Raw genomic sequence first — 20,663 nt, forward strand, 5'->3', positions numbered from 1 at the left:
ATCGTATTCTTCGATCAATTTGGGATTAAATGATACCTATTTTGTTCATATTGCGGACAGTCAGTTTGGGGGAATTTCTAGCGCTTTTTCGGGCTGCCGGCCTACAGTGCGTTGGTCCGGCCAAGTACGCGAGTGACGTCATGCTATAAGCGTCATCCCCCGACCAAAGTCACCAATCAGAGCCCGAGAATCGACTTGTAGTTCCACACTTAGGTAACTCGCGTCCGGGCCACAGCCGGTGGGAGGAGGGAGGGATCGGGGTACGGCCAGACACGCGAGCCGTAACGCAAACAGACGGCCTACGGGGCCAGGCCTCCTGCACCCGCGACCAGAGCCGGCACGGTCCGCCAGGCCTCCTGCACCCGCGACCAGAGCCGACACGGTCCATGTGTTGGTGTTGTGGTGTCCGTATGAGACGATTGCACGCCATTAAATGTGAATAAAATCTGCAACATTCGTTTGGATTTGCAATCAATATATTTTTATGACCCGGATGTTGCCTGCATGGTCAAGCCGTAGTTTTTTTTTTAATAGCATTTAATATTTATCTGTTAGAGCATGCTAGGTTTCCTTTTGAAACGGTTAGCGCGAACCAAATTTGCCTCGAATTTCATTTTTTTTTCGCTTCAGTTTCGGGCTTTGTTGTTCTTTTGAAACCTCCGCATTGTAACCTCGTTAGACGTTTATCTTCTGACCCTTTCTAACTCTTGTATGTGTGTACTGTTTATTTTACCCTCAAGTCCGGTCGGCGGCAGCCAGGAGACGACCATCCAGCCATGCGTAATGTGTATTGGGCAGCCGATCTGTGCTGGATCGTATGCCAGAAAGGTTTTTCACATGTGTTTATCCTGCGCTGAACCGCGAAATCAGAAAGAATCAGCTGTCGCTTCCAACTTGCCACGGAATTGATAGGTTAGACTCGTCCTGGGTCAATCGTTTATTGACAATACCTACCGTCAAAAAGACAATAGACATTGTACAAACGAACAGTCTTCCATCATACAAAAGGCGAGCTCCATTGAAAACACCTCTGGTTCCCCAGCCTACGTCACCGCTAAGCCCGATCCCCGCGTCACCCCTCAGTGTCTTCCCCCACAGCGCCGTGCTGGAGGAAAGTCCAGCCTGCCGTCCATACAGGACGTGACATCACGCGCGTGGCGTCACCGCTATCACATCCGAGCGGACGAGCAGTGCAGGTCTCACTTCCGACCGGTGCCGCACACACCAGTGTGGACCGTTGTGAGGCCCCTAGAGAGCGTGCTATGGCCGTAGATGGTAGGGAGTAGGAAGAGATGTCCTCTGCTCGACCTTTTCCCACCGCACACCGTTTATCACAGAGTCATGGTAAACGCATCACTGCTGTGGTTTGCAGGCACGCTTTGTGTCATTTTCATGACTCGGCTGTTAGTCATTCAGCCATCCACAAGGAGCGAATTCGCTGTAAAGGCGTTACTCACTGGCAGATACATATCCCATCGCATGTGTGGCGTATTTACAGATGTGTCTAAAAGCGTACTCAAATCACGGCCAGGCACGATGTTGTGGCATGTGAGACGACAATGTATGGCGAGATCAGTGTTTACTGTTTATGGTTACTTGTGAAGCCTCTCACCATTGCGATCCTTGTCATGTGTTCAGGCACACATAAATCACTGGGTGAACCTGTTGTCAACAGTGGCACAGTAAGCATGCCCTAGAGCGGGCAGGATTTGCGGCAGCCGGGCTCCTGGGACTGGGCGTTGGCGGCGGCGGCCGTCGCGCGCGGTCCGTCCCGGTCCCTCAGCCGGTGCAGGGTGCCGCTGGGGGTGCGTGGCAGCACGGTCGGCTCCAGGCTGCCCAGGGTCTCCAGCACCACGTGCAGCTCGGTCTCCGTGTAGGTCTTCACGTCTGGCACGGCGACCACGAAGGGGCGGCGCGGCGACTCGGGCGGCTCGGCCCAACCGCCGTCCCCGCCACCCGGCTCGTCCGCGTACAGGTTGGCGTTGTTCAGCTTGTGCGGCCGATGGTGGAGCGCAGCCTGGGCGGCGCGGCCCCGCTGACGCTCCCTGAGCCGGCGCGTGTGCCGCCACACGGCAAAACACGAGACGGCGCATAGGACGGTGATGAGGGCGGCCGCCACCGCCACCCCCACCAGGTAGCGTCGCCAGCCGAGCGGCGGCGGCGGCGGCGGCGGGGGCTGGTGATGGTCGTCCGGCCGACACTGGCGGCCCAGGAAGCGCAGGAAGGACGTGTCCAATTCCATGTCGGCGTCAGCAGCGGGGAGACAGAGGAGTGCTGCAGTCAGCCGGTGAACCAGCCAGTCTGGCGCGCCGGAGCCGGCCGCCAGCCGCACCCAGTCGCCCAGCTGGCAGCGGCAGAGCTGGCGCGTGTGCAGCTGCTGCACCGACAGCTGCTCGGGGGTCAGCTGAGCGTTGAGCGCCAGTCCGCCGGGCTCCACCTCCAGCAGCTGGTTGTCGTGCAGCTCCAGCCGCGCCGTGCCGTCCATGGGACGAAGCGCGCCGAACGCGCCCTCCGGCACCGACTCGAACGTGTTGCCGTTGATCCGTACCGAGTCCGTCCAGCGAACGGCCAGCGCGTCAGCGGCCAGCGAGCCGATCGAGCAGCGCTGTATGACCAGCGAGCCCAGCTGGAGACGGAGAGCTGACGGCTGCAGCTGCCGAACAGCGCAGCCACGCAGCTCCAGCCGGAGCAGGCGGCTGCTCGAGAACGCGTGTCCGCTCACCCGCACCAGGGTGCTGTTGATGATCATGACGGTGGACGATTTGCTGTCCACGAAGGCCTTGTCCGGCACCGACATGCTGGTATTTGTGAATGTGACGTCGACGGGGCCCGAGAAGCTGTGACTCTTGAGGACCAACTCCTGCCGAGACGGATAAAACGAGGCGCCAAACAAATCGCTTTGAAGCGAGAGTGGCAGTGCAAGTTTGCACACCTGATGAATGTCGCTTGATAAGTGAGCATTTTATTGTTTGCATCTTAGTTTGAAGTAAAACCTAGATAAAAAAGAAATTAAATCAGCACTTGGTAAATGGTATAAGGTACGAATAGACGTTATGATTATTGAATTTTAATTACAAGAATCTGATATTAGTTACTACACGCCACTTAAAAATGCGTATTTCACACTTCACATCAAGTCAGCAATGAACGGTATAATTGAGGCTCTATTCACCATCTTTACAGATTCAAATTTAGGTATTATTGCCATTTTAGCTTTTCCCGCTTGATTGTGCACTTACCTCGATATTTTCGAAACCAATTGTAAGCTGTCGCTGTGGCTTTGTTCTGATGCTGTTGCTAACCAGCATGACCTTGTTGAGTACCTGCATGGTGACCCGTTTCACGCTGGAGTGGTAGAAGGTGTTTCGTTTCACTGTGACCCGCAGACAGACCCGCGATGCGCCCCTGACACGCAGTTCAACGAGATCATTGCCGGTGAAGTCTTCAGGGGACAGACGGAGAGCCTGAAACACGCAACCCGCCAGCTATAATCAGAAAAATCGCGGACAGTGTTAAACGGTTTGAATGTCGGTCACTATTCAGAACCAATACAGGTTAACCGATCAACCTTTAGTGAAAATCAGCAAAAATCAACGAACCTTTCATTGGGATTTAAATCAATTTTGTGTGAAAATAAAACGTTTTGGTTTGTTTTTCTATGTTCCAGGACCGAGAGAACCGTGCCGTTATGTTTTTACTCGCGGTAGGCACATTAAACTTTTAAATTAACCTGCGCTGAGCACAGGTGAATCGCGTACGGGCATTGGGCAAGGCTTTGTGGCGGATTAGGTACTGTTCGCTACAAGCATGACTAAACGACGGTGCAAGAGGTTGAGCCTACACAGCCACCCACACTCCGTTCCATGCTTCTATCCTCAGGAAACTGAAATCCTTCTCCTCCACGCCGCCACCCACCTCCGGGCTGGACAGGCAACTTTATCTCATGCGGGCTGCTCCCTTGGAGCGGCACCGCTGCTCCCGAGGGAGCGCACCCCGTAGCCGGGTGCATGCAGTGAGTGCCTTGCGCTGGGTGGCCTGTCCTCTGGACGGGCTCAGCCCCGGCGACTCACTAGGGTGCCTGCCCAGACCAATGTCTCCCCCCTATATCCTATTATCCTCCCGGCTCTGAAATGGTCTAATTGGACCGAAAGGGCCTAACCCCCCCCCCCCAAAAAAAAAACAGCCACCCACCGAATCTTCGGAATCAGACTGATGATGAATTCAAATGTATTTTTGGTGGATTTATTTATGTACTTACAGTTTAAATACCAGAAAGTCTTGAACGTAACATTTACTACAAGCTACGCTCATTTCTTCACGGTAAAACAACATATTGGTATGAAACTTACAAGCATTTTCTTTCCTTGGTGCTTCAAGTTGATGTGGGATTTAAGTTTGTCTGAAAAGTTTTTTCTTCTAACATTTGTATTATTAGCCACTGATAGGTATAGGGACTATTACGTAGGTATACGAGATAAAGTTAAAAAACACTATGGGATCGTTATGAGCCATTTAGTTCACCTCACCCTATCCGAGAGTCCTTCGCCCGTCTTTCACCGTCCGCTGATTTTCAATATGTTCTCCTTCACTGACCTTTGTGTTGCAGTCACAGGTCGCCATCCGCTGCTGGCAGACACAGCCGGACTGGGAGCAGATCGCTGAACGGTTCACCGGCGGCCGCTGCTTGTCGGGAAACGGGATCACGTCTGTCTCGTTGGCCTGCGACCCCTGAGAGGTCACCGGTAGGGGCCACACTCCCGCCACTACCACAATCAGCAGCAGAAGCCACGGCGACGGCCGCTCGCCGGCAGTCATGGCCGTCCGTCCAGGCGAGAACACTCACTTACCCCGTTTACATGAGTCAGCGAAAATGACGTTTAGAACGGATATTTCCGTTTAGCGAAAAGTGCGCAAGTTTCGACTCATGTAAACTGGTTTGGGCGCGCAAAAATGACGATTACGCGGAACGGAAATATCCGATGAATTAATGGGAAATATCCGTTTAGGACGTCAGGCCTAAACGGATTTTTTGCGCATCTAGCAGAAAATGACATGAATATGCATGTTTTATAGATGAATTTTTTTAGTTTACACATCAAAATACATATTTATCTTGAATGGTATGTCTAATGACAATGAAAAATCCACTTTTTGTCCATGATTTCGCGCCATTGTGGCAGATTCATAAAGTACCTACATAAGTGTTGAGAGGAACGTCCTATGCTTCAAAAGGGAAGCATTCTAGTTGAGGGCTAATTTCCTTATTTCTTAGATTCAACAATCAGGGTTCAATTCCAGGGCAACCAACATAGCCTTCCCAGCCAGTCGCTCCCTATAGCCACTTGGAACAGCATGCTAGTGCCATTTAGTGCTTGGTACACTGGATATGGTGCTTGATTTATTTTGCTTTAGTACCTACATGCTCCCAAACAATTTTCTCTACCTTGGTACTTCAAACTTCCTAGCAGTGATCAGGGGTGGAGATCTGTCAAGGGGGGGGGGGGTTCCAGGCCGGGCAGATGGAGGCGGGCTGAATGCAGTACCATTAACTTACATAGCAGTAATTCGTTTTCAGGGGGGCCCCGACCCCCCCCCCCCCGAGATCTCCACCTCTGGCAGTGATTCAGATAACTTATGCTTCAGCGAACAGCCACCAGACGGCAGGGCATGCAGGCTGGTTCAGGTTGGGACAGAAACTTGGCTGCATGCCAAAGTATACACAAGACACACAGACAAATTTACTCAGTGATACTGCCATCTGCCCCCCCCCCCAGCAATATTTAAATGTTCACCTTGTTGTTCCAAAGAAGTAGATTCTTCAGTGGTGGGAAGGTCTCTGAAAGTTTGGTTAATCTCGGATGGTGGAAGCAGGCAACTGGCAAGTTTTGTGGAATTTGTAGAATCATACCTAACCTTACCTACCAACCTAACTTTCAACCTACCATCCTACAAACACACCTACATGCCTACAACCTATTATACCAAACCACTTCCTACCATTCTACAAGGTGAACCAACCAACCAAATCACATAGGTACCACTCGGACTTCATCTTCACATCTTATACCTGGTGTGATTGAGAGTGGATTATTATATGCATTTTGAAAATTGCACTAATAGTGTTTTAAAGTTTGGTGGTGAGTAGATGTAATTTCTGCTATGACTTAAAACTTGGAAATGATGGATACTGGGTTGCACCCGACAGTCAAGCAATGCACCCACAGGTCACATCTACTACACAATTCACCTAGTACTGATCTGACCCCTGTCTTTGAAGAACTGAGCAGCTAAAAGCAAAAAATGAAAATAAAATGCTGAAATATTCAAGTGCTTCAAATGTGTCAACCAAAAATGTATACACAATCCCGCACCACCCACTTTCATACCAATCTTTCTGAAGTGTGGCACCATCCTGCACATCCTTTCATGCATTTTCATTTTGTCAACTTACTGGAGGTCCATCATGATGAGCTATGACTATTATGAGCTGTCTTAGCCTTTTTCTGAAACCAAAAAGACTTTCAATATAGATGTGCTCTTCAATGTTGTCCAAGACCTCAATTGTTTACTTGCTTTCTGACAGTTAATCACACTTCTTTTACAGCACACAAGTAAAATAATGGCTTGTGCCATGATTATTTCCAATTCTACATACAAAACTTTTAAGAATCAAGTAAATTAAGCCTAAAACAAGCACAAATAATGCTTGATAGGAGCTGCGCCAGACATGTAAAAATGCGCAAAATATCCGTATTTTTCGGGCTGCCGGCGTAAAGGGAATTATCCGTTCCGGAACGGATTTTTCCGATAAGGCTCATGTAAACGGGGCCACCGAAACGCATTTTTCCGTTCCCTGGCTAATCGGATATTTCCGTTTAGGCTGAATGACTCATGTAAACGGGGTAACTGAGGAGGCGCTGGAACGGCGTGCTGACGCGCCCGGTGGCGCGGTCCCTCCAGCGGAAACCGCCTATCGGCGCTGGGGTTTGATCCACCGGTCAGCCTCCAGATGTCCGTGAAACTGGCGTCGTATTCATACGTGTTATTCGTATTCAGTGTCTAATTCATATTTCTTTGTATTGTGGGGATCAAATAGGGATCGTAGACGTAGAATACGGAAGTATTTGTTTCGACCAAACCAGCCGCTTTTATTATTTATTTCCCATGTGGATGGGCGCAGCTTAATTGTATGAAGCCATCGGTAGATGAAAAAAATCATCGTCGCAGTCGCCTCATCAGGTTAAAGTCTAGCCAACATCGAGCTATTTTCTGAGTCTGACTGATAGGTATTGAATCTATAAATTGCCGTTACCTACCTACCTTATATGGCTTTGGCCTTGCAGTCGCTTCTACCGACTGGTGATTGCAGATGAAGCCTAGCTGTTCACATTTCGTGGCTTTTTAGTCGTCGGTTTCTATAAAGTTCTGTTGTATCCGTTTTTTTTTTTGTAATAAACTCCTGTCGAATGTTTTTTTTTTTTTGCTTATTTCATTCACGTGCTTTGCTTTATAGTCACAGGACGGACGGACGCGATATCCTCAATAAGTTATAGGTACTTGTCTGTTAATAATGTCTGTCTGTTAATAAGTTATAGGTACTTCGAAATGGATAAGATGGGCCTTGACGTTTCGTGACTAAGGCTGGTCGAAGGTGGTCCAAAATGATGGCGCCGTCATTCGATAGCGATAAAATATTGATTCATTCATTTGTGCAAATATTAGCCGTTTTCACGACGGGCTATCCGGCGAATGAACCTAATTTGACCAAATCTGCACCTAATCTCTTTTACAGCAAATATCTTCATTTTATGAATTTATTTCAGTGTTTTAATCGATGATACTCTCTTATGATATGACAAAGCAGGCCTATAAGCAATTAGCGCAACCCTGGCTGATAGCTACTAAGAGATACAAGCCGTTTTCACGACGGGCTATCCGGCGAGTGCACCTAATTTGACCAAATCTGCACCTAATCTCTTTTACCGCAAATACCTATCTTCATTTTATGAATTTATTTTAGTAGCATTGTTAAGTGCTCGAGCGAGGAACATATTGAATATAATTAGATAAGTAAAAGAAATTGACCTTTTTCTCGACATTAAAAATGCAAAAAGCCGAATAATGTATTTTAAAAACGGTGAGCTTTCGGCCACTGGCCTTTATCAAACCAACGTTACAGCAATGTTACAGCAATTACAACATTGCTGTAACGTTGGTTTGATATAGGCCACTGGCCGAAAGCTCACCGTTTTTAAAATACATTATTCGGCTTTTGCTTTTTTAATGTCGAGGAAAAGGTCAATTTCTTTTACTTATCTAATTAAATTTATTTTAGTGTTTTAATCAATGATGATCTCTGATGATATGACAAAGCAGGCATATAAGCAATTAGTGCAACTAGAAGAGAAACCATGAACCTAATTTGACCAAATCTGCACCTAATCTGCACCAGATGTGCACCAAATGTGTACCAGATGGCCGTCGTGAAAACGGCTACACTGAACCTAATTTGACCAAATATGCACCTAATCTGCACCAAAGGTGTACCAGATGGCCGTCGTGAAAACGGCTATTGTTAAGCGGTGCATCAAAAGGCGACTCATATAGTTTCCAGAATACGTTGCCGTATATATCGATTCACCCTGTACTAAGCTTAATGTGATGAAGAAATTGTACTCTTGCAAAGGACACTTGAAACTTGGACGGTGGATATCCGCTTTCAGTGAAATCACTGGTGACCTCCCCTCATCGCTCCGCTCAGCGCGTTGCCCCAGCCTCCAAGGTCAAACCCCATGCTTATCAGCCGGGTACTCACACCCAAGCATCAGACACGTTCAACAGCTTAGATATGACACACTCGAACACGTGATGCAGAGATGGACGTAATTATTCCTTCTATGCAATAAAACCGCATTGCCCCTTTCCGTCTTTTTTTCGTGCATTATGCTTATTGATATGAAACGCAATCAACCATGTTATTCATCAACGGATTCGGACACATTTTCCAGCGTATAGAAATATGCACTATAGATAGATAAACGTCACTGCATCTTCATATTGAGAGAGCGTGATGTATCAATGTTTATTTACATGCAATGGTCATATGTGCATTTTGTGCATGTCGCTCAAACACGTCATATGATGGAGCCCGTCCTTCGTTAATGTCCGACTTTTTGTGGTCGTCATGGTGGAGCTGGGCACTGCCTATATAAAGACCAAACCTGGCCGTCGTTCAGTAGAAACAATACGAAACGTCATTCCGTCTTCCAAAATGACATTTTCTCAGGCGGACGGTCAATCGGCCATAACGCCTTCACGCCGTTAACCAATCAGACACGATGCGTGTGTGCCGTTATCCAATCAAATATGACGCCTGTGGGCCGTCTTCCAATCAGCCACGACGTCTCTAGGCCGTCGACCAATCAGCCACACCATAACTGGGCCGCTATCCAATCAAACAGGACGTCTCCAGACCCTCGTCGATGATGCTCTGAACGGAGGAGATTGCCGACGCGATGCCACCGGCGAAACCCACCACAATTAGCTCGTACAGCAGCACACGCTCCCAGAGAGGTATCGAACTGGAAGAAAAAGCGGACCGGGCTCGCGGTTAGCTGTGCTTACATAGTGAGCATACCTACCGCGGTAAGCAGGACTGACGGGCTGGATTCAGTGACTGTATATAATACAAAGTAAAAAACAATGTTGAACTTTCTATAGGGTATTTATGTTTTTAACGTGTTGACTTAACCAGGGCCGAAGGCGAAAATTGGATGACTCACGTATGCTACCGATTTATCTGTAATAAACATAAAAAAGCTGCAGTATATGATTTAATAACGAAGTTCTAATGAACCCGCGCAGCAAAACAAAAACAAATGAACGTACATGGTTTTCCATTTTCCGTCGGGATCCTCCATAGCGCAGAGTCTGAGGTAGAAGAACGGCGGCAGGATGAACGTCATCAGCGCGATGGTGGTGGAGCCGAGCAGGTCCAGGATCTTGACAAAGTCGGGAATCAGCTCACCGAGCAGCACCAGCACGCCCATCAGCAGTGTGCGGAACAGACAGCGACGTATCCCGAACGCTGACCGCGTGCAGGGAGGCAGGTTAGAATTAGCGGTAAACATGGCAAATCAAAACGATTGATAGATAGGGAAAATAAATGCATAACTATACGGATTTATATGACATCAACAGATAAAAGATCGATAGGCATATCGATGATGTCGGTTAAGAATGTAAAACTTTCAAGCTTCAGGAAGAAGTTAAGGCTCTCTAGGTTTCAATCCATGCTGACAGTATTCCATCCTATCTAAAGGCACATAAATCATCCCTTTCCTACCGGGGCCAGGGGCGTCGCCACGGATTTTTGAGTGGGGGGGTCGGGTTTCTAGTCTTCACCCGATGGGTAGGGGTGTTTTTTTGCCACACTTCCCAGTTTTGTGCGTGCGTATGTGTGTGTGTGCGTGTGTAACAAATCGGCGCGCAGCGCCGCCAAATTTGGTATAACCTATTAGGTAGGTATACCTACCTACATCACTTGCGTAAAAATTATCACTGGTCACTTAAGGTCAGGTCGCCATGTCAAGTTCAGTTATACGGTATACCTCTATAAAAACTTTCCCCTCTCGCCATTCTTGTAGCTTTTCTCCCATAACTTCGAAATTTGGTACACTGTATATGTACCTAATGTATGGGGTTATACGTGTCAGCAATTCATGATTCTAACTGAGGATTTACATCTATGATCTGAAGGCAGGTCAAATACGTGACCTCATCATTAGAAAATAATGAGAAATTAGAAAAAGCACGAATGCCTCCTGCTTTGAAAAAGTTCGTCAGAAACGCAAAATATCTTTGGAGCCATGACAAATCAGCTCATCATTGCCAGGGACAGGGTGCAACTTATGGCGAGTGATGACTCGAAAGGTCATTAGTGGAAATGTCCATCGATGGCCACCAGCATTTTTTCTACAACTTTTGACGAAGACGCGGTAGAGCGATGACAGCACCTGGAAGGTGTTCACTGTTCAGCTCAACAACACGGGTCCATTCATACAGTGGCGGCGGAAGGTAATTTTGGATGGGGGTGCAAAGTTTTCTCAAGGGGCCCCTCTGGAAGCTTTGGGCCCCCTTTCATTTTTTTGAGTGGTTATTATTAATTTATGAAAAATGCGAAGAATTTGGAAAACTATCCCCATACACACAAGTTCTGTAAAAGGTTGGAAATTGCAGTATAGGTACCTACCTTTCTCAAATAATGAAAGCATAAAGAAGCAAATGCAGCTAGTTTTTTTATCGGCTAATCTTTTAGTCTAGCCACCACCCGCAGCGTCTCAAACCACTTTTCTGGATCCGCAGTGGACCATTGAGGGCCCTACGAGGCCGTTCCAAGAACTAAGAAGACCGTGTTTAGAAGCCCGTTGGAAACCGACCACATAGGGACTCCTCCAGAGACCTACATGACTCCCCATGCAGACTGAATGAGCCCTCCGATCAGGGTCGGTCCCTTGAAAGTGGCTGAAAGGTTTCAGAAGGCAGTATGGGCTCGAAAGTCTTTTGAGGGCTCTCAGAAACCGGCATCGGACCCCAAAAAAAGCCTGTATGGAGGCCCTCCAAAGCCGGGGTGGAGGCCACAGGAGCCGATGTTTAGCCTAAAGAGCCGGTATGGAGGACTGAATAGAGGAAAGGGGTCTCAGTGGGGCATTCAGGGGCAAGCGTTTGAGCCCCAAAAGTATGTGTGGGGTCTTAGAGGCAGGTAGACCCCTGGGGTATGCACGGGGTCCCAGGAGCTCGCGTGTGAGCCCAAATATTCGGCTGGCGGCTACTAGAACCAACATGGGGATTCTTAGAAGCCGCTTAGATCCACATTTCATGGGTCATGAGTCCCAAGAGTCGATGTAGGGGCCATAAAAGCCGGTGTAGGGCCCATGGCCCCATAAGTTCCGACATTGAGACTCTCAGAGGCCGGCGACGGGGCACCAAGAGCAGATTAAAGGGACCCTCCCACCTTAACATTAGATTTGAGTTGAGATAGCCAAAATGGGGTCCCTGGCTCACAATTACCGGTTTCGGCACTCACAACATCGAGAAATGCCTTAAATCGGAAATATCGAATTTCAAAATTGCAGCATTTTTATTCAGAGGGGCTAATGCATATGAATACCCCTCTGAATGTGTGACGTCAGCGCAGATATCTAACGATTTTTAAATGTTTGACTAAAACGTTCTGTAGCACGCGGTGGTATATGCTGTTTTGCGCGCAACAAATGCCGCACTTTCAAATAAAGTCGCTAGGAACAGCGGAGATCCCAAAAAGTAAACAAAAGTAAAAGTCTAATATCTTGAAAATCGGTGAATATTTTTCGATGAAATTTGGTAGATATTCGTTTTTGCTCTTTCTGAACCGAGCGACATCACTTTCATGCCAATTCATTAACTTTTTTGAAGGTGGGAGGGTCCCTTTAAGTGCCTCAACAAGCCGACATGGGGCCTGAGAATCAGTGTGGAATTCCAGGAGCCTGCGTGAGCTCTCGGCGACCTTCGTATTTCGTAAGGTCCACAAAGGTCGTTGGGTCCTGTGAATCTGCATTCTGCGGGGCCTCAGAGGCCAGCATGTCTCCTGGCACCTGCCTGTGTTGAGTTGAGAGTTGAGACTCTCTGAGGCTAGGGTTCTTCAGAGGCAGCGTTGGCCCTTGAAGCCTTCGTTAGGCCCTAGAAGCCGTCAAGAGGGCCCTCAGAGGTCAGCATAGCCCCTGGAGCCTGCCTGCGTCGAGGCCCTCAGAGGCCGTCGTGGGGCCCTCAGACGCCAGTGTGGGCCTTTGGAGCTTGCGTTGGGTCTTAGAGACCATCGTGAGGGTCCAGAGAGGTCGTCGTCAGGGCCCTCAGCCCCTCCGGGACCGTCCTGGGGTCCTCAGAAGTTGTTGCGAGGGCCTTTAGAAGCCTTCGAGAGGATCATCAGAGGTCGTCATGAGGGTCCTTGGCCATATTGAGGGTCTACATGGGCCCTCAGATACCTTTGCAGGACTCTCAGAGGCCTTGGTAAGACCGCTAGAGGCCATCGTTGTTAGGGCCCTCAATGGACCGTTGCAGAGCCCTCAGATGCCAGCATAGCCCCTGCAGCCTGGTTGTGCTGAGGCCCTCAGAGGCCGTCGCTGGGCCGTCTGGAGCCAAATGGGCCCTCAGACTTGAGTTGGGTCTAGGGCCGTCACGAGGGCCCTCAGAGACCGTCGTAGAGGCCCTCAGAGGCCAGCGGGGCCCCTGGAGTCCTGTGGGACCCTCAGCGGTCGTCATGAGAGTCCTTAGTGGTCGTTATAGGGCCCCAGAGGACAGAGGTCGTCGTGAGGGCCCTCAGAGATCATCGTAAGGGCCCTCAGAGGCCGTCATAGGGGCCCTCAGAGGCCAGCGTGGCCCCTGGAGTCTCGTTGGGACTCTGGAGTCTCTGTGGGACCCTCAGCGGTCGTCATGATGGCCCTTAGTGGCCGTTATAGGGCCCCAGGGGACAGAGGTCGTCGTGGGAACCCTCGGAGATCGTCATAAAAGGGCCTTCTGAGGCCGTCGTGGGGGCCCTCAGATGCCGCATGGAGCACCAAACGCGGCTCGGGACACTTCTAGCCGGTGCGGAGGCCCCAAATACTAGCATGGGTCCCTCCTGCTCATAATTGGACATTCCGGATGATTCCACATCAGTGTTCGTTTCCCGATCACTGGTTTTCAGTAGGAAATGTATTGGATGGTGCGACGGGCCCCTTGTACGGATTTTGGGGGTGCAAAAAGATATGTTTGCACCCCCATGTTTTTCGATGGGGGTGCAGCTGCACCCCCTGCACCCCCTATTCCGCCGCCACTGCATTCATATGCAGCAGGAGGTCCTTTTTCGATCAGGACATAACGTTGACCTAAGGTTGTTTTAACGTTAATTCTGAATGGTCAAATTTTAACTCATGTGACGCGTCTCAAAGAGATCAAGACGGTGGTGACAAGACAACATATGTACATACCATACAAATTCACGGAATCGAAAGTTATTGCAAAGCAAATGTTTCGGCAGAATCTGACCAGTTAGCTGTTTGCCTTCTTATGGGCCAAACATAGACCTGAGATGAAATCTAACGCGAAGCTAGCGAAAGAGCGTTAAAAGAGCTATCGAATAGTTTTCTGCTTCACTGTAGCCCTTCTATTGGTGGTTTCCCAGTCGCTAACGTATAACGTATACTAAACTAACGCTGAGGCATGCTTTCGACCCCTGATCGATCTACAGGTTTGCGGAAAAAAGAGCATGCTGCCCGTGACGAGAGAAAGCCGATGATACCCATTTACAAGTTTTCGGGTCATCTCAGGACTCAGGTCATCGCCAATAAGTAGAGAAACTCGGGACCTGCTAGAACTTAACGAATGTAAGTTGTGATGGTTTTTCGAGGTTCTGATTACGAATGCTATCTTAGTTTTGAACGAAGATGATGACTCCATGCATTTGGGGTAGATCAGGTCAGGTCAGATCGACCAGTACCTAATAGTGGATGACCACCACCGATTGCTTCCTAGCATGTTATATGAATAAGCAACACAACTACTTCTTAAATGTTCAGATGGGCGCTAAGTTCAAAATCAGCTCCAAAAACTACACTATCAATGAAAAGCACGTTATGAAAAAGTGAACTAAGGTCATCTTTATTTGAATCAGGGATATCGATTTATTTTAAGTAGGTGATTAACTCGAGCGCACCGGAAGTTTTGTTGCAATCGGCTCCTTTTTGCGCGACTTCTTTGCGAAAGCCCGAGACGGTTCCATCTGACTCCCTTTCCCCTACATGTGCACAGTACAGCTAGTTGTGACGGTAGCCATGGGGCTGAGGCTAGTTTGTAGTTTTGTAGTTAGGTACTGATCCGACGAATCGACTGCGACCATTTTTTTTTAAACGATCAGACGAACGCTCGGGGCAGTTTTGGCGCGTCCAATCCTTTGAGGGATAAAAAGGTATACTAGGATGGGGGCTACTTAAAAACATTGTTGTGCTGGTGTTCCCCGCCCACAGCTAATTGACCTTTAGGTAATTGGCTAATTGGCTTTAGGGAGCTCTTGAAGCGATTTTGAATCTGATGTATTTGTTGGTGTTGCTGACGCCTGCTTCACTGACATAAAAGCTAAAAAAGCATACTCAGCATCGCAAAAAGTGGGGGGTCGACACCCCCAGTTTTCAAGAGTGGGGGGGTCACGACCCCCCCGACCCCCCCGTCGGCGACGCCCCTGACCGGGGCGCACACATGCCTCGACCCTATCCCGTCCCCGGGCGGCCTCCGGCACTGACCGGGCGGCACCTTGGCGACCACCTCCATCTGCTGCAGGAACGGGTTGATGACCACCGAGAAGGCCGTCACCAGGTGGATGATGAAGAGGATCTCGGCGCCGTTCGACAGCGGCCCCGGCGTCTTGTCCTTCAGTGTGTCCAGGATGCTCGAGGCAACGTCGTCACCGACGGCGAAATAGCCGACGGCCGCGATCGGGAGGTACATCGTGATCAGACCTGACAAGAAATTTAATATGAAAACCATATGCCTAAAAATTTTCCTCGAAGACAGCCAGCCGCATTTTATGTTCTATATAGTTATAGGTATGCATTAGTTAATATATTTTGTATGTGGAACTTTATATGAAAACCCTGACTCAAGGCCTACAAAATTTCCTCGAACACGGCATAATTTTTGCGGAGGTCGTTAGACAAGCTGCAATTTAAGCTCCGATAAAGCTCAGGTCAGGCAGTCCGATTCCAGCTACGTGCGCTCACAATATTACGATAACACTTAAGTGGGTTCGCCCACGACCTTCACCGGTGCGGGTTCACGTGCACGGGCGGAGGGTGGCCGCTTGGTCACCCACTCCCACCGGTGCTCACCGATGAATCCGAGGATGACCGATCGTCCGAACATGTCGCGGTGCTGCATGTCGTTCTGGATGGTGGGGAAGGTGGACGCGCCGCCGAAGCTGAAGAGAATCGGACCCACGCCGAGGAAGAAGGGCAGGAACTCGGGCGAGTGGAATGTCGCATCGGCACTGAGCTCGGCGAAGTTGGAGGAGAGCTGGATCATGCAGAACAGCCAGGCCAGAGAGGTCGTGCCCAGAGCCAGAATACCGATCCACCTGGGGGTAGGTCCACGGTCAAAAGCCAACGCTACATACAGGTCTGAGGTCACTATTTAGCATCAGACATGACATACTACCAAAAAACAATGCAATATGCATACAGCTATGGGCATTTTTGACAACTTTTCCGCTCGACTTTCTCATTTATTAAGTCCCCGTAGCCCACACAAGCCCCCTGCTGATCGTACCAGAAGTCCTTGGGCGATCCGAGCCACGAGACGGGCACCAGGATGGCGGCGATGACGAGCACCCAGATGCAGTAGGAGAGGTCCACGGCGCAGTCGGACGGGGACGGGCACAGCAGGTTCTCCAGCAGCTGCGCCACAATCAGCACGTACACGATGCACGCGCCGAACGTGTTGATGCTCATACACACGGCTGCCAAGACCCTGCGCACGGAAACCGAACGGAACTCAACACCGGGTGGCGGGGAGATACGATCTGCCTGAGCTGAGGCATGATTAATCAGACACGACGCCTCTCACGGTGCTGGATCTAATCGAGCCCATATGAGTTATGTCCAAAAATGTCTAAATTGGGGGAAATGGTTTTCGACGACCTCTAGTAGCTTGACCTTTGACCTAAGGATGAGTTACGTCCAAAAACGTCTGAATTGGGAAAAGTGATTTCCGACGACCTCTAGTAACCGGATCATTGACCTGAGGATAAAAATGACATCAGTATTTTTCTACAGTTTTGACAAACTTGCAGATATCCCATTTACTATTTTTGAAATTTGTACGTGAAAACGTACAAATGCAGCTTGAAAAAGCATCTATTTTAGTTGTATATGGTATGTATGTGAGTTGCGACCTGTGGCCCGATTCTCATGTTCACGCAGTGGTTTCCGCATGCGATAGGTGAGCGATAAACGATAAACTATAATTATCGCTGTTAAGTAAATCGGTTATCGTTATCGTTTATCGCTAAATTTCAAAATTATTGCTCATCCACTTATCGCAAGTTAAAAAAATATGAACGATTAACGATAAAATGTAAAACGGGATGATGGAAAAATGGAAGACGATCGACAGTGTAGGTATGCCGCGCGACAGTATGTGTGCGCAACCTGTTGCCATCTGCTAAGTGTATAGATCTGCAAAGAAACTTTAAGTACACTTATTTGCTGTATTTCTTATCGCTTTTGTTATCGCTGTTAAAAAACAATTATCGTTATCGTTGTATCGTTTATCATTTCGTTATCGCTGTTAAAACCAATTATCGTTATCGTTTTATCGTTTATGGTTTCGTTATCGCTGTTAAAACAATTATCGTTATCGTTTTAACGTTTTATCGCTATCGCTGTTAATTTTTTTTTAATTTTATCGTTTATCGTTTATCGTTATCGTAAACCTTTCTCATCATTTTATTGTTATCGCAGGTCTGAAAATTAGTTATCGCGAAAAGCACTGTGTTCACGTCATGGATGAGGTATTCCCAGGAATACCTAATCCATGTTCACGTGTCCCGCACTGGAGACGGGCCGGAACTTATACGTTATTGTTCGTGATTAACTATTCCCAAATAGTTATTCTCCTACTGAGACTGACTTTCCGGGTTTTCCGGCGGCGTGGAAGGCGATCTCGGGATAGGGCTCTGCGCAGCGTCCGTGCAGCTCCGGGTAGCGGCTCTCGATGATGAGCCAAGAGCGGGACAGGCAGAGGCCGCAGTAGGCCGACACCACACCGAGCACGAAGATCAGCGGCACGCCCACCCAGCCTGCCGGAAAGAAATGTAGGTAACTCGTGCTGACTGACAGCGTGGGAAATTCTGGAAAACAGCGTCCATTCGACGCGTCTGGAGGGAGGATGTGACATGCCCACTCCACACATTTGTTTACCTGGGTACGGATAATCCATCGATACGTTCGCGTGTAAGAAGGCTCGTTATCAACTGCGGTATCAGCATACCTATTCGTAAGAAATGCCTTTGAAGAATGTGTAATAACTTCGGTCAAATTTGTGATGAAAGGAAGAAAAAGTTAAATGTATCGTCTATTCTTACATAATGAGGCGATAATATCACGTGAATATGGGAGAGTGGGGTAAGATGCCCAGGGTGGGAAAGACGCCCCACCCCCTCTAGCGGCGAAACAAAGAATCGAACCTGGAAATTAATGTTCTTAGCGTAAAGCGGAAGCCTGCATTGTTAACTGCACAAAAATTTGCGAAGCTCAATTGGGCAGCGGCTGGCTGGTGATTGCATGTTTTTTATTTGCTGCTTTCAAAAAGTATTTTGGTGTCAAAACATTGTAAATATCAAAGAAGGTAGATAATTTTTGCGTCCCTTGCTATAGTCGTGATACATTAGCATGTGTGTACTGTGTCCTGAACAGTTTGTTTCAGAGTGTAGTTTTATGGCTAACAAATTGTACTGATTTAATGTTGCTTCGGTACCTTGGGGTAAGATGCCCCCTGTCCTGATGGGGAAAGACGCCCCCTAAATCCGTAGACTGTCCTTCAAGCAGCCCGTCAAATCATTTATTACATACTTGTGATGAGAGACAAAAGCCGATGTGGGACTATTGAGAGTCCAGTACGGTTGGGTGCTCCCCATGCCGGTCTCTCGGCACACACAGCGACTTTTTGGGCGGCATCTGACTCTGAGAGCCCTCACGACGGCCTCTGTGGGCCCCATTATTGGCTCCAGGGCCCCTCACGACATCCTTTGAGGGCTCCCACGTTGGCTCCACGGGCCGCGCTGGCATCTGAGGTCCCCACGATGGGCTCGAGGGCCCTCAAGCATCATAAAGACCTATAAGGGCCCCACAGTGGTCTCCGAACGCCACCACGGAGGCTTGTTTGGCCGCGCTGGACTATGATGGCCCTAACGATGACCTCTGAAGCCCCTTACGACTACTTTTGAGGGCCCTTACGATGACGTTTGGTGTCTACTGCAGTCTCGAAGGGACTACTGATTCGTTCAGGCGATTCACGTGCCCATTTATGCCACTTATAGTGCAGGGGGCATCTTCCCCAACGCCAGGGGGCGTCTTTCCTACCCTGTGGGGTAAGATGCCCCCTTTGACTTCTTCAGGAAAATGCAATAGCAAAAAAAGTTATCATATTTCAGGCACGAAAGTGTGATATTTTTGGAGAAAAATGATGCTGGCTTCCGTTGAAACTCCAAGTTTTTGCTTTCCGATCGTCATTTTCGAATAATATATGACAAAGTAAAACCCTGGGCATCTTTCCCCACTCTCCCCTATAGCAAATTCCTCTGTATATCACGTGTCAACCATGAATTGCGACTTTGTTATCAGCAAAGTTAGCCAAGTTAGGTATCAGCTCTGTCAGACTATCAGTATCCACTTATATGTGCCAAAGACGGGATTAGACTCAAAGGGCCTTGCCACCGTCTAACTAGGTGCACGGGGCCATTGGATACCGCCACAGGACCTGATTACCTCAGCTCTGGGACCCCAGGCAGACGGTGCTGTAGCTGCAGGCAGACTGTGGGTGGGACCGTCTGACGACTCACCGGTCTGTGCCACCGAGTAGGGCAGCGCCAGCATGCCGCTGCCGGCGATCTCTCCGGTGATGAACACGCCGGCCATCCAGTAGGAGATGCCGTGCACCAGCGGCCTGGACATCACCGAGGCGGCCGAGACGGCCGAGCCCCGCGGCACCATCTCCATGGCGGAGCCGGCCTCCGCCATCTCCGCGCGAGGGGGAGCACGAGGGCACGGAGAGGGCCCCGGGGACCGGACCGGGGTGTGACGGAGAGCACCGAGCCGGGGAAGGGCTGGACCTCAGCCACAGCCGCTGTCCGACTGGCTGCCGCCACAACCGCACTGCCCCAGGGCCCCGTGAGAATGATGAGGTCCTGTGCGAACACCCAGATTAGGAGCCCTTGATTAGATTGTCGGTCAGCTAGGATGAGAGACAGATAGAGCCGCAGTGGCCGAGAGGCTGTGTTTAGGCCGACAGTGGCGGTCGAAATTAGCGATAAGGATCCGATCGGATCAAAAATAGAGGCCTGCACGGTGCACCTATAACCGCGTGAATGTCTTCTAAAAAAAGCGATTCACAACCACGTAACAGATATAGAAATGTGATGTGACATACCTAGGTACATAATACTCTTTTGCATGGAGGCGTCCCAAGGGCTTCTCAGGCGTTTCCTCCCCATAGGCGATGGCGCTTGTTTTGTTGGGTTAAGGCCTTCCGGTCTGACAAGACCATTTCAGAGCCGGAAGAATGATAGGAATTAAGGAGAGACATTGGTCTGCGGCAGACACCCTAGAGAGTCGCCGGGCTGAGCCCGTCCGAATGGACAGGCCGACCAGCCCGGAGTCTCCCAAGCCCAAGCACTCCCTGCGCCCGACTACAGGGTGCGCTCCCTCGGGAGCAACGGTGCCGCTCCAAGAAGGGAGCAGCCCGCATGAGATAAAGCCAGCTAGGTGCCTGTCCAGCCCGGAGCGGGGGTTGCGACGTGGGTGGAGGAGAAGGATTTTAGTATCATGAGGATGGAAACGACGGAACAGCCCAGGCGTGGCGATGGCGCCCCCTTGAGGGAT

At 49.4% G+C, this 20,663-nt stretch overlaps 2 protein-coding genes across 2 annotated transcripts; both read right to left on the reverse strand.

The window, feature by feature from the left end:
- Nucleotides 1–922: 922 nt before the first annotated feature.
- Nucleotides 923–6,457, reverse strand: LOC122387694. The gene is made up of 5 exons (XM_043378102.1): nt 6,452–6,457; nt 5,793–5,836; nt 4,594–4,719; nt 3,240–3,464; nt 923–2,860 (listed from the first exon to the last, which is right to left on the reverse strand). The coding sequence occupies exons 3-5, from the start codon at nt 4,618–4,620 to the stop codon at nt 1,694–1,696; spliced, it is 1,419 nt and encodes a 472-aa protein (XP_043234037.1). The 5' UTR covers nt 4,621–4,719; nt 5,793–5,836; nt 6,452–6,457; the 3' UTR covers nt 923–1,693.
- A 2,611-nt stretch (nt 6,458–9,068) lies between these two features.
- LOC122387648 (amino acid transporter AVT3B-like) lies at nt 9,069–20,023 on the reverse strand. Its single transcript, XM_043378016.1, has 7 exons — nt 19,625–20,023; nt 17,695–17,863; nt 16,333–16,533; nt 15,897–16,141; nt 15,312–15,527; nt 9,889–10,087; nt 9,069–9,581 (listed from the first exon to the last, which is right to left on the reverse strand). The coding sequence occupies exons 1-7, from the start codon at nt 19,800–19,802 to the stop codon at nt 9,446–9,448; spliced, it is 1,344 nt and encodes a 447-aa protein (XP_043233951.1). The 5' UTR covers nt 19,803–20,023; the 3' UTR covers nt 9,069–9,445.
- Nucleotides 20,024–20,663: the final 640 nt, after the last annotated feature.

Source organism: Amphibalanus amphitrite, unplaced genomic scaffold, assembly GCF_019059575.1.
Source record: "Amphibalanus amphitrite isolate SeventyFive unplaced genomic scaffold, NRLGWU_Aamphi_draft 000294F_arrow, whole genome shotgun sequence".
In the NCBI taxonomy this organism is placed as follows: Eukaryota; Metazoa; Arthropoda; class Thecostraca; order Balanomorpha; family Balanidae; genus Amphibalanus; species Amphibalanus amphitrite.

Excerpts from the sequence above, each read along its gene's own strand:
- LOC122387648 (XM_043378016.1), bottom strand. The coding sequence starts at position 19,802 with ATGGCGGAGGCCGGCTCCGCCATGGAGATGGTGCCGCGGGGCTCGGCC. Across the intron at positions 16,142-16,332 it reads GGATCGCCCAAGGACTTCTG|GTGGATCGGTATTCTGGCTC; the intron begins GTACGATCAGCA and ends ACCTACCCCCAG. Across the intron at positions 15,528-15,896 it reads GGTCATCCTCGGATTCATCG|GTCTGATCACGATGTACCTC; the intron begins GTGAGCACCGGT and ends ATTTCTTGTCAG.
- LOC122387694 (XM_043378102.1), bottom strand. The coding sequence starts at position 4,620 with ATGGCGACCTGTGACTGCAACACAAAG. Across the intron at positions 3,465-4,593 it reads CCTGTGACTGCAACACAAAG|GCTCTCCGTCTGTCCCCTGA; the intron begins GTCAGTGAAGGA and ends TGCGTGTTTCAG. Across the intron at positions 2,861-3,239 it reads TTGGTTTCGAAAATATCGAG|GAGTTGGTCCTCAAGAGTCA; the intron begins GTAAGTGCACAA and ends CCGTCTCGGCAG.